This window comes from Miniopterus schreibersii (assembly GCF_964146895.1).
Source record: "Miniopterus schreibersii genome assembly, chromosome: 1".
Taxonomy (NCBI): domain Eukaryota; kingdom Metazoa; phylum Chordata; class Mammalia; order Chiroptera; family Miniopteridae; genus Miniopterus; species Miniopterus schreibersii.
In genome coordinates, this window is record NC_138101.1 from 161,573,301 (window position 1) to 161,589,258 (window position 15,958).

At 51.7% G+C, this 15,958-nt stretch overlaps 1 protein-coding gene across 3 annotated transcripts in view; it reads right to left on the bottom strand.

Annotated features, from left to right (window-relative positions):
• Positions 1–10,794, bottom strand: part of IGDCC4 (immunoglobulin superfamily DCC subclass member 4) — a 38,317-nt gene extending 27,523 nt beyond the window's left edge. For all 3 annotated transcript variants that reach the window (XM_081158586.1, XM_081158585.1, XM_081158584.1), the window contains exons 1-3: positions 10,689–10,794; positions 1,017–1,367; positions 183–324 (exon numbers count right to left, since the gene is read on the bottom strand). In XM_081158586.1, the coding sequence (XP_081014712.1) occupies positions 183–324; positions 1,017–1,367; positions 10,689–10,758 (563 nt within the window). In that variant the 5' untranslated portion in view covers positions 10,759–10,794. The remainder of the gene's footprint in view (positions 1–182; positions 325–1,016; positions 1,368–10,688) is intronic.
• Between the last annotated feature and the right edge of the window lie 5,164 nt (positions 10,795–15,958).

Sequence of the window (15,958 nt, forward strand, 5' to 3'; positions counted from 1 at the left end):
TCCCAGAGAACAAAAACTTCTTGCCCAACTTCTCTTTGGGACGAGAAATGAGCTGAGAGTCAGGCAATGGTTGGCTACTAAGTCAGTTTCAGCAAATGGAGGTGCCCTGACTCTAAGAATCCTTGAGGGTTCCCTGGCCTACCCACTGGGACCCGTTCTTCATTCCCCTACAGGGCACTCACCGAGGTTCCTCAGGCACTGTCACCTGGTCCTTCTCCCAAGTAATGATGGGTGCTGGCAGCCCTTCAATGTGGCACTCAAATCGAGCCGTCCCGTTCTCCTCCACTGTCTGAGACTCCGGGTGCAGAGTGAAGCCTGTGAGTGCTGAGGATAAGACAGTGACACACAGGCAGGGACAGGAGAGGGACAGAGAGAGGAGGCCACAGGGGGCACAGACAGTGAAACACACACACACACACACACACACACACACACACACACACACACACACGAGAAACATGGGTGATAGAAACACAAGCAGAGCAAATTCAGACCAACAAAGATACATCCTGGTCAGATGCTGTGAATTCCAAAGTCCCCAGGCTTAACATCAGCATCATGGTCAGACTACAATAAGATAACACATTTTTTCTGGCCTGAAAATTAGTGTTTGGTGATCTGTGCCTCCTAAGAGCCACCCCCCCAAAGGGTGGGCTGGACAGTAGGGCTTGACTCTACACACTCCACCTACTGTGGGGTGGGGAGCTTTCTGGGGAGGCACCCAGAGAGCTCCCCACACTCTTACAAGCCTCTCTGGAAGACTTCCTAGAGGAGAGCATTTTACACTCTCGAACTCCATGGGACAGAAAAGGGGCAGGAACAGAGGAGTGGAGAAATGGGACTAACGAACAGTGAGGCAGACAATACCAGGGAGGGACCCACTGAGCAGGACAAGAGGCAGGGAAGGGGGTCTGGGCTGAAGAGTTAGGCCTTTGTGCAGGTAACTAATCAGGGTCCCGCTTCCCACACCCCAGGCCTCCTGGGTCTTAGCTCAGACCCCAGATATGAGCACTTACTGGCGAGCTTGACCACTGCAGCCTGGCTGGCCACTACTCCGAGGGGGCCATGGGCCAGGCAGGAATAGCTGCCTTCGATGACATCTGAGGCTGCAGGGGCCGCCTCTTCATTGCCATTGGGTGCTGGCGGCTGGGACAGCCACAAGGAGCCATTGGGTAGCAGGCGTAGGTGGTCATGTTCCTGCAGGGCACCTCCATCTTTGCTCCATGTGACGCTGGTGGGGGGTCCGGCAGCGGCAGTCCCCAGACTACAGTCCAGCACAGCCACCTGCTCTGGGCCCAGAATCACTTGCACTGGCCCTGGTCCACAGCTCAGCTCCACGGTTGTCTCCTGGGGCAACGCCAGCGTCCCTGCATAGAGGAGGGGGCACCAGGGCCATCAGTGTGTGTGCCCCACCTCCCACAGCCCCCAGCTCCTGAATCACCCACCCAGGGGCTAGGGCAAATCATGGAGAAAAAGGTCTCACAAAAAGACCTGAGTCTGGATCCTGGCTCTGTCCCTCACTAACTGTGATCTTGGGCAAATGGCTGCGCTTCTCCATGCCCATCTCCCCCAGCCGCTCAGTGTTCTCACCCACTAAAATACACAGCTCTTACCATCATTATTCATAATAGGCAAAAAGTGGAAACAACCCAAATGCCCATAACTCGATGAGTGGATAAATACATTACTCAGCCACCAAAAGGAATGAAGGACTGATATGTGCTACACCGTGGGTGAGCCTTGAAAACATTATGCTAAGTAAAAGAAGCCAGTCACAAAAGGCCACATATTGCATGATCTCATTTCTGTGAAACGTCCAGAATACTCGAATCATAGAGACAGAAAGCAGATTAATGGTTGCCAAGGACTGGGGAGAGGGAAGAATGAGGAGTGACGGTTGAAGGATATAAGGTTTCTTTTTGGAGTGATGAAAATTTCTAGAATTAGATAGTGGTGATGGCTGCACGACCTTGTGAATATACTAACCACCACTGATTTGTACACTTTAAGTGGTGAGTTTTGTGGTACGCGAATTGCATCTCAATGGAAAAAAAGACACAGTGATGGCTTCGGGATAGGGCTGTTGCGAGCACCGAGTGAGGTGATGTGTGGGAAGGAGCACAGCGCAGTGCCTGACCTGGCACAGAACCGGGCTCAGTAATGTCACTTCCTCCCTGAACCCAAACACATCGCCTTGACCACTATAGCCCGACCCACTTCTGCCCTGTGGCTGGAGGAGCTAGGCACCCCTCCTGCAGCACGGTTCCCCAGGGCCACACACCAAGCCAGAGCCAGAACCCCAGTCTCCTGACCAAGCCAGGGACCTCTCTCTCCAGAGGCCCCAGGACAGCCTGCAGCTCCAGCACTGCCCTTGTCACAAAGGGAAGGGTAAGGGAACGACGGAGGAAGGAAATGCCGTCCCAGGGTCAAAACAAAAACATTCGAGGGCCAATATTCATTATTTTAACCAACATTTCAGCTGCGCCCAGGAACCATCATTCAGAGAAACAGTTGGTTCTTCCATTTGTGTTTCCCAGAAGGTTGACTTGCTGCCTCCCTGTCTGATAAAAGCTCAATAGCCCAAGGTCACTTCTTATCCTTTGACTTGACTCCTTTCTTCAGGGCAGAATGAGGTATCTGAGAGTGAACCAGGGACATTGACCCATTCTCATTATGGGGCAGGTCGAGGCAGACAGAGCCATGTGGGGCATGCGGAAAGCACAATAGCTAGGATATCAGGGACCCTCAGTTCTAGACCCAGTTCTGTCACAGTCTAGCTGTGGGCCAGTGACTATTCCTTGCCTTAGTTTACTCAAATGTAGCAGGTGATGTCTGAGATTCTATGATTTTAGGATTATTAATGAACTAGACATACCTATTACTGAAGAAACATAGAGCATCATCTAAACATATACAGAGACTATAGATACAACCTTCCACACCTGAACACAGGCACCCCAGTCTCTGCCACACTCGTTGAAACCTGGACACATAGACCCTCACTTAGAACCCCTGTCTGTCCCTAGGCTCCCTACCCACTACCCTCGAAGAAGAACAAGACTGAGGGGAGAAACATTGACTGGCTAAGATAAGGAGACCAGGGCAAAAGCCAGGGCTCTGACATTGCAGTGTGAAGGACAGACAGACAGAGCCTGAATCTATCAGAAAGGCTCTGCTGACACCCCCAGCTCCACAGCTGGGCTCAGCATTACCAGTGGGTACAGGGAGGAGAAGGCAGTCCTTGCCCTCATCCAGTTTCCATTCTAATTGGAGAAACCAAACTGGCATTCCCATCATTGAAGGCCATTTGCTGTAGTGGAAAGAGCATTTGACCTTGGCATATAAGGTCAAAGTTCCAATCCTGTTCTTCCACCTACCAGCTGTGTGTCAAGCCACTTAACCCCTTGGGCCTCAGTTTCCACATTTGTAAAATAATGATATCACCAGCTTGGGAGAAATAAACAAGATGATGTAAGTCAGGGCTCCAGCTCAGCTCCTAATAAGCATCAATCAAGGAATGGGAGCTCATTCTTTAAAGGCACCGAAAAGGGGCTTGCACAAATGCTAATCGCTGTTCCTAACATCCAGTCCCTTCTATCTCTGAGGCCCAAGATTCTAGGATTCAAACGCAGGCAAGTCTGGGCTCTCAGCCCAGCGGCTTCCAATTGCACGGTTCCAGCCGCTGAGCAGTCGGTTTGAGTTTCAGGGGAGAAAGCCCCACATGACACGAATCTCTGAGCCCTCCGGCAGCCTCCCCGCCCCCCAAAGCACGTCCGGGGCTTGGAAAATCCCCTGCCGAGCTGAACAAACAATGTGAACAGTTGGGGCCCGAGCAGCTGCTGGGTATGTCAGCAGCCTGGGCTCTGGCGGGCAGGACGGCGGCCAGAGGGGCCAGGGCGGCTGGCTGGGGAGCCCAGAGGAGGCTCCGATTCCCTTCCTGAATATTCATGGATCAGCAGATGTCTGGCTTCCCCACCTCCGAGGAGCCCAGCAGCACCCAACAAGGCAGAACAGGGAAACCAACAGTGATGCAACTTGCAGAGAGAACCTAGGAGAATACACGGCTGTGCCGGGAACACACGCTGGCCCATGTTGGGAAGCCTGAGACTCCTCACTTTGTAGATGGGGAAACTGAGGCCCAGAAGGGGGGTCTCATTTCTCTTGGAGGCAGTTGCTTCTGAATAAGAGGTTTCTCTCTGCCTCAGTGCCCCATGCAACTTCTGGGGCCTGGACAAGCATCCTCAGAGGCTCAGCTCAGGCACCAGCCCTACATGAAGCTGCCCCTGTCTTCCCCGGTGAAGTTTTCCCTGAGTCTCACATCACACAGCCACTTGGAAATCCATTCTTCCTCTTGCCTAGATGGACAATGGGCCTTGACCTATAGAGTCAGAGTCCTGGGTCCATCATTTGTTGTATGACCTTGGATCCACTGCTTTCCTCCTTTCAGCCTCCATTTCCACAGTTTTAAAAATGAAGAATCTTCACATTTCTCATTTTCACCAAAATTGTCCCAGAAGCAGAGAGGAGCATACTCTGGAGGCTTACTGGCTGCCCAAAATGGTTTTATTTTAAACCTTTGGCACATTTTGCATTCTGCTCCATTATAAGCAATGTTTGTTTTAATATAAATGTGGTTCCTACACCATCACATCTTTTCGTAAAAGTGATGCTCTGGGGAGTGGGTCTTGTTTGTCCAGTGGCTTTGTGGCCAGATCTTTCCTGCAACCCTCAGCCCACTGCCACGGCTGACCCCCAAAGCCCTTCCCACAAGCACTTCTCAGCTGTCCCTCTCAGGGCTGGGGCGGACACAGTGGACACGTGCTGCCTGCCAGCTTTCTGCCTCGAGGAGGCCTCCCTCTCCCATAGTCATCCTCGGTCTCCTCCAAGAGACCGTCAGAGACACAGAGCTTCTATGCTTAGGAGCCCCAAGGCCATCTCTTAATCTTCTTTTTCTGACAGATTATTTTACCCATTTACAGGATGAATTAGATTTTATGAGGCCAATTAGAACTCAGACAGAAAGGAGATATGCTGCTGAGCCCCAGGGTCAGCTCAATGCTGTTTCAGGGGATTTGTAGGGGCCTGGTGTGAGCCAGGGTTCCACTCTCCAGTGAACTCTCAGGAAAGAGGTGGGTGGGGGGAGGGGAACGAAGCCAGATGCCTCCTTAATTAAGCCAAGAACTTGCCACAAACATCAATGCCTTGTCACTTCTGAACTTCAGGGCCCAACAGATTTACAACTTGTTTTTGATCTAGGGCAATTCTCCATGACACCATCACCACTCTCCTTTCCCAGGAGACACAAGTCAGTTTTTTCCAGAAACCTCCCTTCCTGCCCCCACCTTGCCACCTCCCTAACCACACACTAAGCCCCTCCCACTAACAGCTGGAAGGAGAGCTTGGGATGGTTGCCTGGGACACAAGGAAAGCCAGGGCACCCCCTTCAGTCGACTTGACAGCAAAGCCACACTCAGCTGCCAACCTCCCTTCCCTGAGCCCTTGTGTACCCACCAACCAGACCACTTTCAGTTCTCGGGAAGCACGTTGCTGTTCCATACGCTGCTCATGCTGCACCCTCTCCCTACGATAGCTGTGCCATCCAGTGTCTGATTTAGACACCTCTCCTTTTTCTGCCCTATAGGACCCTGGGCACCTTGATCATTGCAGTTAAGATCCTAATTTTTTTTTTAATCCTCACGCGAGGATATTTTTTCCATTGCTTTTCTGAGAGAGTGGGAGGGGGAGAGAGAAACATCGATGTGAGAGAGACACACCAATTGGTTGCCTCCCGCACGTGCCCCGACCAGCTCCAAGGATCAAGCCTGCAACCGAGATACATGCTGTTGGCAGGAATCGAACCCAGGACCCTTCAGGTCGCAAGCTGATGCTCTAACCACTGAGCAAAACTGGCTAGGGCATTCTAAATTTTTGATTTGTCTTTCTCCCCAACTAGGTCACAAGCTCAAGTTTATGTCCTTATCAGCTTTCTAAATCCCCAGTACCTAAAACAGTAATTGGCACATCGTAGGTGCTCAATAAATATTCCTTGAACATGAGAGTGCACACACGGAACACACTCAAAAAGATATGACACAGAGCCCCTCATGTTTTTCCAAGCCTTGAATTCCTCATCTGTAAGAATTACAGGAACTCCCCTCAGGGCTGGAGATGATGTAATATATGTGGAAACTGCCTTGCAGGCTATGTGGCACCTAGTAGACACCTAACAAAATGCTTAAAAAGCACAGGGACAGAATAGCAAACTCACACTGAAAGAAACTACTTTAAACATTGCCAGGACTAGGGAGCTCACTACCTCACCTGTTTGTTTTGCTCTTTGGCTTGTATGATTAAAAATATCTTCCTCCTGTGCCCACTGTTTTCTCCTCATATGCTCCACTCACTTGCCAGAGCTCTGTCCTCCAAACTCCATGACAAAGTAATGAGCCCCTTATCGAACCTTCCAGAAGCCTTGTCTCTGTACCAGCTTGCACCTGAGAGCTTATTGAGCCTCTGCTTCCCTGACCCCAATGACCCTACAGCCCCTTGAGTTCAAAGGATGCTTCAGCTTCAGCAGTGAGGCAGTATTACCTGGCAGCCCAGCTAGCCCAGAAGACAAGGATTCCATTTCTCTGCATGTCAGGCCTAGAACGTCTTCTCTCTGGTTTTCCATCCCCTGCAGCTCCCATCATCCACCTCTAACCAGACTGGGGCTGGGGTCCTCCCCCACTAGAGCTCCTCTTACTCTTCTCTCCCCCACCCCAGGGAGCTGGGAGCCCCCAGGCAGGCCTGGCAATGACATCTGTTCTGCATCTGGAATTTTGTGTCAAGTCTGGTTGCTGTACCTCAGAAACAGTGGAGGCTGAACAAGAGGCAGTGGGGGAAGGGGATGGAGGGAGGAGGGTGGATTCCAGAGCCCAGACACACCAACTGAGGGGGCCCAAGCTCAAAGTTAATAACTTCTCATGTAAAGGGGAGGGAGTACAGAGAGACTGAACTTGGGTATGTGTGCACCAAATCTCAGGAAAGTTTGGCTTCTCCAAGAGCCAGGAGACTGGTTCCAGCCCCAGCTCAGTCCCTATCCATGTAACCTTGGGAAGTCACTCAGTTTTCTTATCTATAAAATGGGCTCATGCTAAAATTATTCCTAAATTCCCTTTAGTGTTGGCATTTGATGATGGTCTAATCGTGAGATCACTTACATTATATGTGATTAATTGGGCCATGAAAGTACATATAGGATCAATGAAGGTTTAGATAACTTTTGGATAAGATTCACTATTAAGCCCTGACCAGGTGTCTCAGGTAGTTGGAGCATTGTCCCATATACCAACAGGTTTCGGGTTTGATTCCAGGTGAGGGCATATACCTAGGCTTTGGGTTCGATCCCCAGTCAGGGCACATACAGGAGGCAACCAATGTTTCTCGCTCTCAAAAATCAATGAAGCCCTGGCTCAGTGGTTAGAGCGTCAGCCCTCGTCGCACTGAAAGATTGCGGGTTCGATTTCTGGTCAAGGACACATACCTGGGTTGCAGGTTTGATCCCGGCCCAGTCAGGGAATGAGTGGGAGGCAACCAATCGACAAGTCTCCCTCGCATCGATGTGTGTTTTTTTCTCTCTCTCTCTCCCTCTCCCTCCCTCCCTTCCACTCTCTCTAAAAAATCAATTAAAAAAATATCCTCAGGTAAGGATTAACAACAACAAAATCAATGAAAACATTGGGCAAGGATTTTTAAAAAAAGATTCACTATTAAGAGAAAGTATGTTTCACCCCGTTCCTAAACTCCAAGATGGGGTCAGAGAGGGCCACCCCAACACTTCAACTGACTGAGGTGGCCTCTGAGCCTCCAGACCAAGACAGGGATAGGGGGTAGTTTCTGGGTAAGAGGAAAGCAGTTTTCATGTTCTTAGAGGCCTTCTATTACTGACTTCTGGCTTCCCCACCCCCCAACTTCTGGCTGGGTGAAAGGAAGAGCCCCACTTCTTGCATACCATGAAAATAGCACCTAAAAAAAAGTTCGAGCATCAACCCCATTCTTACAAAACATCTCCCCAGTTCCCAATCCCTGACTCAAGGGAAGTGTCAGAGGAGAGGGGCAGTCACTATCCTGACCCCAACACCAGCCCTTTGTTCTGCCATTTGAGGTTGCTGAAGTGTCTATTATTTTTTACTTCCCTCTCCCTCAACCCCTACAAACTCAATTTATTGTCAAATCCTACTGATATCACTTACTAAGTATCTCTAGAATCCAGCTACTCTGGCCACCCCAACTGCCACTCCACTAGTTGCCACCATACTCTTTTGGATTACTATAACAGCCTCCCAAGAAGTTGAAGCTCCTTGCCTCAGCCCTGCCCAATCGATTCTCCACACTGGCTGGAGTGAGCTGATGCAAAGCTGATCTGGAAACCCACCAAGGGCTCCTAGGGTCTCGGAAACCTTGGTGGGACTTACAAGGCCCTTCATAAGCTGGGTCCATGCCCAACCTCCCTTCTCCCTTGACACTCCATGGCCTCTGTCCCATCCTTTCCCAACCTGGTCCACTCTCACCCTTTGTGCTCTACACCGCAGCCAGATTTAGCTTCATTCAATGGTCTAAACTAAGTCACCTCTCAGCATTTGCACGTGCTGTTCTCTCTGGAAAACTTGCTCCACCATCACTCTTTCCACAGGGCTAACTGGGGCCCTGCATTGAGCTCCATTATTCATTGCTTCCTGGAGGAAACCTTTGCTGACCTTTCCAGAGTACCTGTCAGTCTCCCTCCACCAGACTGGAAGCTTTGCAACAGGGACCAGGTCTGCCTCCTTATTTACTATATTCTAGGTACCAGGCACATGCTAGACAAAAAATAATAATAATACAAGGTGCTAAGTATTTGTTGAATGAATGCATAAGCTACCTTGGTCCAGATCATGGTGGCTAGTCAGAACTCTATAGGATTGTCCCAGGCCAGCTGAGCTTGGAACAGCAAGGGTTTTGGCTGAAGGCTGGTAGAGTAGTTGCTTTAGCCACACACACTGCTGTCAAGGGAGCCCCAAATTTGCCCCTGCCACCGCCTTGTGCACTCCAGAGCAGAGAGAGGCCAGATCTCTGAGGCAAACCGAGCCCCTTGCCAGAGGCCCCACCAGTGTATTCATAATACTCGAGTGCACTTCCCAGCCCTGGTCCCTCTTTGTTGGGTGGCACTGAGCCCGTGGTGTCTGGAGCTCTTGGAAAAGCCAAAGACCGTGGGCACAACTATTCCTGGGTTCCAGGAGATGCGCCCTGACCTCTTCACCTGACAACCCCGAACCCCCTCACTCCCAGGGCCAGCCTCGGGACTCGGCCCCCAGGAGGCCTCCAGCCAGGTGGGCCTTCAGCCTAGAGAGGGGCGTGTCTTTGTAGGGAAAGAAGGGATCCCAGAAGTTTCCGGCACTTTCCCACCCGCAGTTTGGTTTCCTGGAGATGGGCCCGGGGCCGGCGGGGCTAGGGCTCCTTCCCCCTCCGCCATCCCTGCTCCCTCCCACGTGGCCTGGCGGAGTCTCTCTGGAAAGCCGCAGCAGCTGGAGAGAAATACCCCTCCCCACCCCCACCGCCAAGTCCCTCCCCGACTCGCCCCGGACACATCCTCAGCTCTCCCCTCCGCTGGGAAGGCTAGAACTGGGCGAACAAAGCGGGCAGCCCATCCCCCTTCCTAGCCCTCCTACCTACCACCCCCATGGGCCGCCCCCCAAGCGCACGCGGGACTGGGAGCCAGAGGGCTAGGGGCGCAAGAAGGAGCCCTAGGCTTAGGGACTCCGCACTCCGTCACCCCAGCCCCGGCCCTTTCTCCAGCGTGGACAACTCTGACTCCTACCCCCACCCCGAACTGAGGTGGGAGGTCGGAGGAGGCCTGGCTGACCCCGTTCACGCTCCCCTGATCTGCCCCTGGGGTGGGGGCAGGGGTGACACGCGTCCCATCCCGAGTGCAAGTGTTGGACACCTCCCACAAAAGCAACTGGTTTCCCGCCCCCTCCCTCAGCCCACTCCAGGCCAGGGTTTGGGGGAGCAACACCCCCCCTACGCATACACCAGCCCCGGGGGCCACACCCACTGGGCAAAGTTGAGTGTTTTACCACCACTAACCCTAGTCAATCAGAAATCTCCTGCTGTTTCCCCACCGCCGGCAAGGACACTCCCAAAAGCCAAGGCCAAATATTAGCTCAGCCCCATAAACGCACTGACACACGGTCTCGACACAAATGGAGGTGCAGACACGCACCCCCACAGCCCTGCTCTCTCACACACTCCCAGCCCCGAGACCGCGCGGGCAGCGCAGAGCCCGCCCCGCTCCGGCCACCGCACCGCAGCCCCGCGCCGCGCGAGACCGCGGCACGCGCCGCGGACACGTCCGCCCGCAGAAGCCCCCTCCCCACCCTCCGCAAGCGCGCGCGCGGACGCGCACACCCCGCTCGCTCCGCGCTCGCTCCGCACTCGCTCCGGACTCCGAAAACCAAGGACACACACCCCCTGCGGACGAGTAGGAGCCGCAGACGCCCCCAAGCGCAGGCGTCGCGGGGACCCGGACGCGCAGCCCGCGCCCCACGGACCCCGCACTCGCTCCGGACCCAAGACGCCCGCCGGCCCCGCAGCCCCGCGCAGCCCCCGGCGCGGGCGCACGGACAGCCCGCTGCGGCTCCGGCCACGGCCGCGGCGCCCGCCCTTACCGCGCGCGGCCAGCAGGCAGAAGGTCAGCGCGACGAGCCCGCCGCCGCGGCCGGCGTCCCCCCGCGCCATGGGGCCGGCCCGGCCGCCGCCGCCCCGCACCTCGGCCGCCGCCGCCGGGGGAGGGCGCGCCGGGCGTCAGTGGCCCGGGGAGGCGCGGCGCCGCGGGCGGGGGCGCGGCCTCGGGGGCCGGGGCCCGAGCGGGGGCCGGGGCCGCGGCCGCCTCGCCCGCCCCTCCATCGCCATCTTGGGCGAGCAGCCGAGGGGTGGGGGGGGCTGGTGGTGTTCCGCGAGGGCGGCAGCCCGGGCCGCGCCGGGGACCCGGCCGGGCCACCGTGACCCTGCGCCCGCCGGGCTGTGCCCTGCTGGGGTCTGCGCCCCGGTGCCTGGCCCTCTCTGGGTCGCCGTGGGCCCCGTTGGGCCGCTTGTCTCTGGGCCAGTCTCTTAGTCCCTCTGTATCTGGGTCCACGGGTCTCTCTGCCTTGGTGTCTCCGTTCCTTTTCCTTGTCGCTGCCTCAGGGTCTCCCCCATCTCGGTTCCAGGCTAAATGGAGGCAGATTCAAGGCCTCGGTCTCCGTCCTGATGGCCCCGTCTTCCCTTCTTGCCTTCGGAGCCCATCCCATCCCAGGCCCTGTCCTGAATCCTGGTTAGCCTCCCCACACTCTGCACCCCCACTGAGGACGTGACAGTTCCCTCCTCACCCCCATTTCCATTGCCATTCCAAGCCCAGGGCTTCTCTTGGCCTCCTTCCCCTGCTCTTGCAATAACCAACCCAGGCAGGGCATTTACTCAACCCTGAGCCCCGTCACAGTCAGACATCTCTGCAAGCCTGAAAGGGACCAGGGAGGTTTGATTGCTTTCATTTTACACGTAGGGAAACTGAGGCTGGAGGAGGTGAAGACTTGCCTAAGGACATGCGGTCAGGGAGCAGCAGATGCCGGACCAGAGCCCTGGTGTTCTGACTCCAGAAAGTCGTTTCCCACTCTTTCTTCAACTGTGCCTTCTCTGTCCTAGCCAGACTGGTTGCCTCAGTATCCCACAAATATTTCTTGTTCTAAAGCCAGGGATTCAATCTGCAGGCGAGGGTGGGGAGAGGAGTACAGATTAAATGACCTATTTAAGGTCCCTTCCAAGACCAAGATGCTGTGGTTCTTTATTCCCTGTGTTTCCAGTGTTCCCATGACTTAGAGCCATTTTGTCTCTGTACCCAGTAGGTGCCTTACCCATCTGTTGCTAGTTAACCCTTAAAAATGACCTGTGATTTGCAGATCTAATGGGATCTGGCATTTATTCATTCATTGCCATGCCCATCAGCAGCATTTGACTTAGCCAGTCACTCCCAGTTGCTTCTCTTAGTGATGCTATCGGGTCATCAAGTCTTTAAGTGACATCTTTATACTGAAGATGTCTATACCTCCAGGCTGGACCATCTCCCCTGAACCCCAGACTTATCCACCTACCTGCTCAACATTTTCACTGGCTGTCTAATAGGCATCTCATATTTAACATGTCCACGATTGAGCTCTGATCTTCCAAAACATTGGAGTCATCCTTGACCCTTCACTTTCACATCCTTCATGTTCTATCTTCCCACTACCTTGATCCAAGCACCTCTTACCTGGATTGTTGCAGTAAACTCCTCATGGGTGTCCTTGTTTCTGTCCTTGTCATCTTCAGTCTTTTCTCAATACAGCATCAAAAGTGATTCTGTTAGCCTGGCCGGGCATGGCTCAGCAGTTGAGCATTGACCTAGGATCCAGAAGTCACGGTTCGATTCCCAATCAGGGCACATGCCCTGGTTTCGGGCTAGATCTCTAGTCAGGGCGTGCAGGAGGCAGTCAATCAGTGACTCTCTCATCATTGATGTTCTATCTCTCTCTCTGCCTCTCCCTCTCCCTTCCTCTCTCTGAAATCAATAAAGACATATATATATATTTTTAAAGTGATTCTGTTAAAATGTAAATGAGACTGTGTCACTTCTCTGCTAAAAACCTACCAGGGCCTCCTAGTTCAGAGCAAAAGCCAAAGTGTAACCTGGAGGCCTCTTTTACCTCTCTGATCTCACCTCCCACACCATCCCCTTTGCTCACCACCTCTCCAGCCACACTAGCCTCGTGGCTGTAACTTGATCATGACCAGCCTTCTCCCTCCTGCCTCTAGACCTTTGCCCAGCTAGGGTAAGTCTGAAGCTCTGTCCCCACCCCCATCCCTCCCGTCCCCACAACTTCCCCCACTCTTCTTATCTCACTTCTTTCTAACATGCTCTACAGCCATTTTACTTATTTTGTTTATAGTCTGTCCCCACAACCAGAATGTGGAATTTTTGTCTGTTAGGTTCACTGCTGAATTCTAAGCAGCTAGACCAGTATCTGGCACTGTGTAGGTGCAATGGCCAGGATAAAAGATACAAATCACTACCCACAGGAACAATAGTGTCCTAAGTGGCGTGGGGTAGCTGGAAGGATGGGAACAAGAGAAGGAGGGTGTGGTGGGGGGGTTGAGGAAGAATTCTTCACAGAACTGTTGATTGTTGTAGATGTTTGACCCGGGTCTTGACAATTTAAGGAGGGTGGGCCTCTGCAGAGGCCCTGTGGTGTAAGAGCACGGTATGTATTCCGGAAATGGCAGAGCCAATAATTAACTGCACAGATATTCATGGGCCACCTATTGTGGGTCAGGCCTGCTCTGGGCACTGGAAACACAGTGGTGAACATGGTTCTTTACCTGCATGGCACTTGGTGTAGTGAGGGAAACAGACAAGTAGAAAGGGAACTATAATACTGTATGATACAGACTGTGATGGGGCACAGGGAGGAAAGGCAGGGAAAGCTTCAGAGAAAACAAATACCTGAACCCAGTGTAAGCAAAATGTAAGAAGTGTGGCTGGACAGGAAAGAGGTCAGGGGTGGGAGAGGAAGCCAAAGAGGGAAACTGGGACCAGATGGGAAAGGCCTTGTATGTTGCTGAGAAAGCAGTTGATGATTTGGCTCTCAATTGAATGAATAAATGAATGAACAAGGTGTCACCATATAAAGAATGTTGCTGATTCCACAAGCCACACACAAAAATCCAGTTCATTTCTGTCTTTGTATCTTAGCACACAGGAGTAGGACAGCGGTGTGACAGGCTCAGGCCAGCCAAATCCAGTGTAAGGAACAAGAGCCAGGGTTTCTTGTCCTGCCTCTGTAAACAATTTGCTATGTGACTTTGGGCAACTTCTTTCCTCTTCCTGGACCTCAGCTTGGTGAGTGAGAAAAACCAGAGGGCTGGGTGTGATGCACATTCCTAACCAGGGGTTCCAAAGAATTCACACCATTAAAAATGGATATAGTAAAGATAAATTAAAAAAAAAAAAGTTGATATGGCACTTGCCTTAATATCTTGCTTTTTAAATCAATTCATAACATAGTCTACTATTTTCCCTCTTCAAATGGTACCATGGAACGCCTCCAAATGTGTATGGGGTGTTCCCATGTAGAGGTCCATGGGGGGGGGGGCTGTGAACATGCTCAGGTGAATGTCATTAGCCACTGTCTTGGCTCTTACCCTTAAACAGCTTAGCTATATTTATGTATAAATTATTTAATTTATAGCCTTGTTGGACCATGAGAAATACATGACAGGAAGTATAAGGAGCACTGATCGCTAATCTACAACAATCTAAGGCTGAGGGAGAAATGATAATTTTGCAAATTTACCTCAAGGTGATGGAAAAGAATGTTCCAGTCTTCTAATCAAAAGTCATTTAGTCACTAATACGTCAAAAGCCAATGTTTAAAAAAATAAATCTAGTGATAATTCCATCTACCAGAAAGGCAGACCTATTGTATCTACAATGTTATTTGTGGAGAAGTACTTCCAAAATAGATATAAAATCTTTTATTTCACATTTCAGAAATAAAACTAAAAAAAAAAATTTAACTTTTTAAAAATTGTAGCACAAAAGGGAATCATATCAGGAAAGCAATTTTTGATCCTGTGGTTAAATTTCAATGTATATTTGGTCCCCAAATTTGATATACAGTTTTGTTTGTTAAGAAATCATGCTTTTTTCTCAGTTAATTCAAGATCAGCATGCATTTCTTAAATGGAGAAGAGGGTTTTTTAACTCATCAATTAAATATGTTTAAATGTCCTTCAATTAACAATATACTGTTACACTTTATTTTTCTTCTTTGAGACAATTCTAAGGCTGAAGTAACATCTTGGGGACAGCTCAATGTAGCGGCTCAGAGACCGGGAAAAGGCGAGAGGACTATAGTTTTAATTGGTTTGACCAGGTGGATGGGATGTCGTTAAACAGAGAACATGGAGATTGAGTATGAGGTACCTTCATGGCTTCCAAGTGAAAATGTTACAAGGACCAGAAACACTGTTTTGATCTGAGCAGAGAGATCAGAACCAGAGAAATTACTGTGTGAGCTGGTACTTCTGTCAGAACATCTAATACGCTTCACTATCATGGTCTGTATTAAACTGGCTCTACTGCTAGTCAGTATGCTTCCTGTGGCAGGGACCATGTGGCTCTTGCTCGCTTTTGTTTTTCTGGCATCTAGCACAGTGCACAGCATATAGTAAGATCCCAATGCATGTTTTTAAAAAAGTTACGGCTTTATCATATGCCGTGCAAAAATAATGGAAGTTTTAAATCACTAAGGGAGTTCTCAAGAGAGCATATTACTGTGAAAGGAGGTTGGGCATCAGAAAATGTTGGGAAGCCCTGGCCTGAGTAACCTCTAAGACCTCGGTAGGCTCTGTGACTCTAAATCAAGAACTTGCTCTGTAGGACCAGCAGTGGCGGTCTGTGGAGCTCATATCATTCTAGAACAAACAATGGAATCCACCCTGGTGGTGGTTTAAAAATACGTGTACAAGCTCTTTGACACTTCTGCCTCCAACAAGTAGTGTCTCCTTCCCCTCTTTGAACATAGGCGGGCCTTAGTGACTCATTTCTAAAGGCTAGAATGTGGCGAAGGTGATACTGCGTGGCTTCTTAGGCTTGTCATAAAAGAAGACAGGGCTCCCACCTGGCTTTCTCTGGAGGACATGTGACTTTGGAGCCCTGAGCCGCCACGTGGGAAGTCTGGCCACCTTGAGGCTGCCTTACTGGAGAGACCATGCGAGGAGATCACGTGGAGATAGAGATGCCGGTGGAGGCCCAGCCGTTCCGTTGGGAAGTGCCGCCTCCCCGACGTCCGGCCCAGCCACTCTGACTCTGACCACATAAGAGGCCCTGCGCCCAGCTCACCCAGCACTGTGCGCGACAGTTATA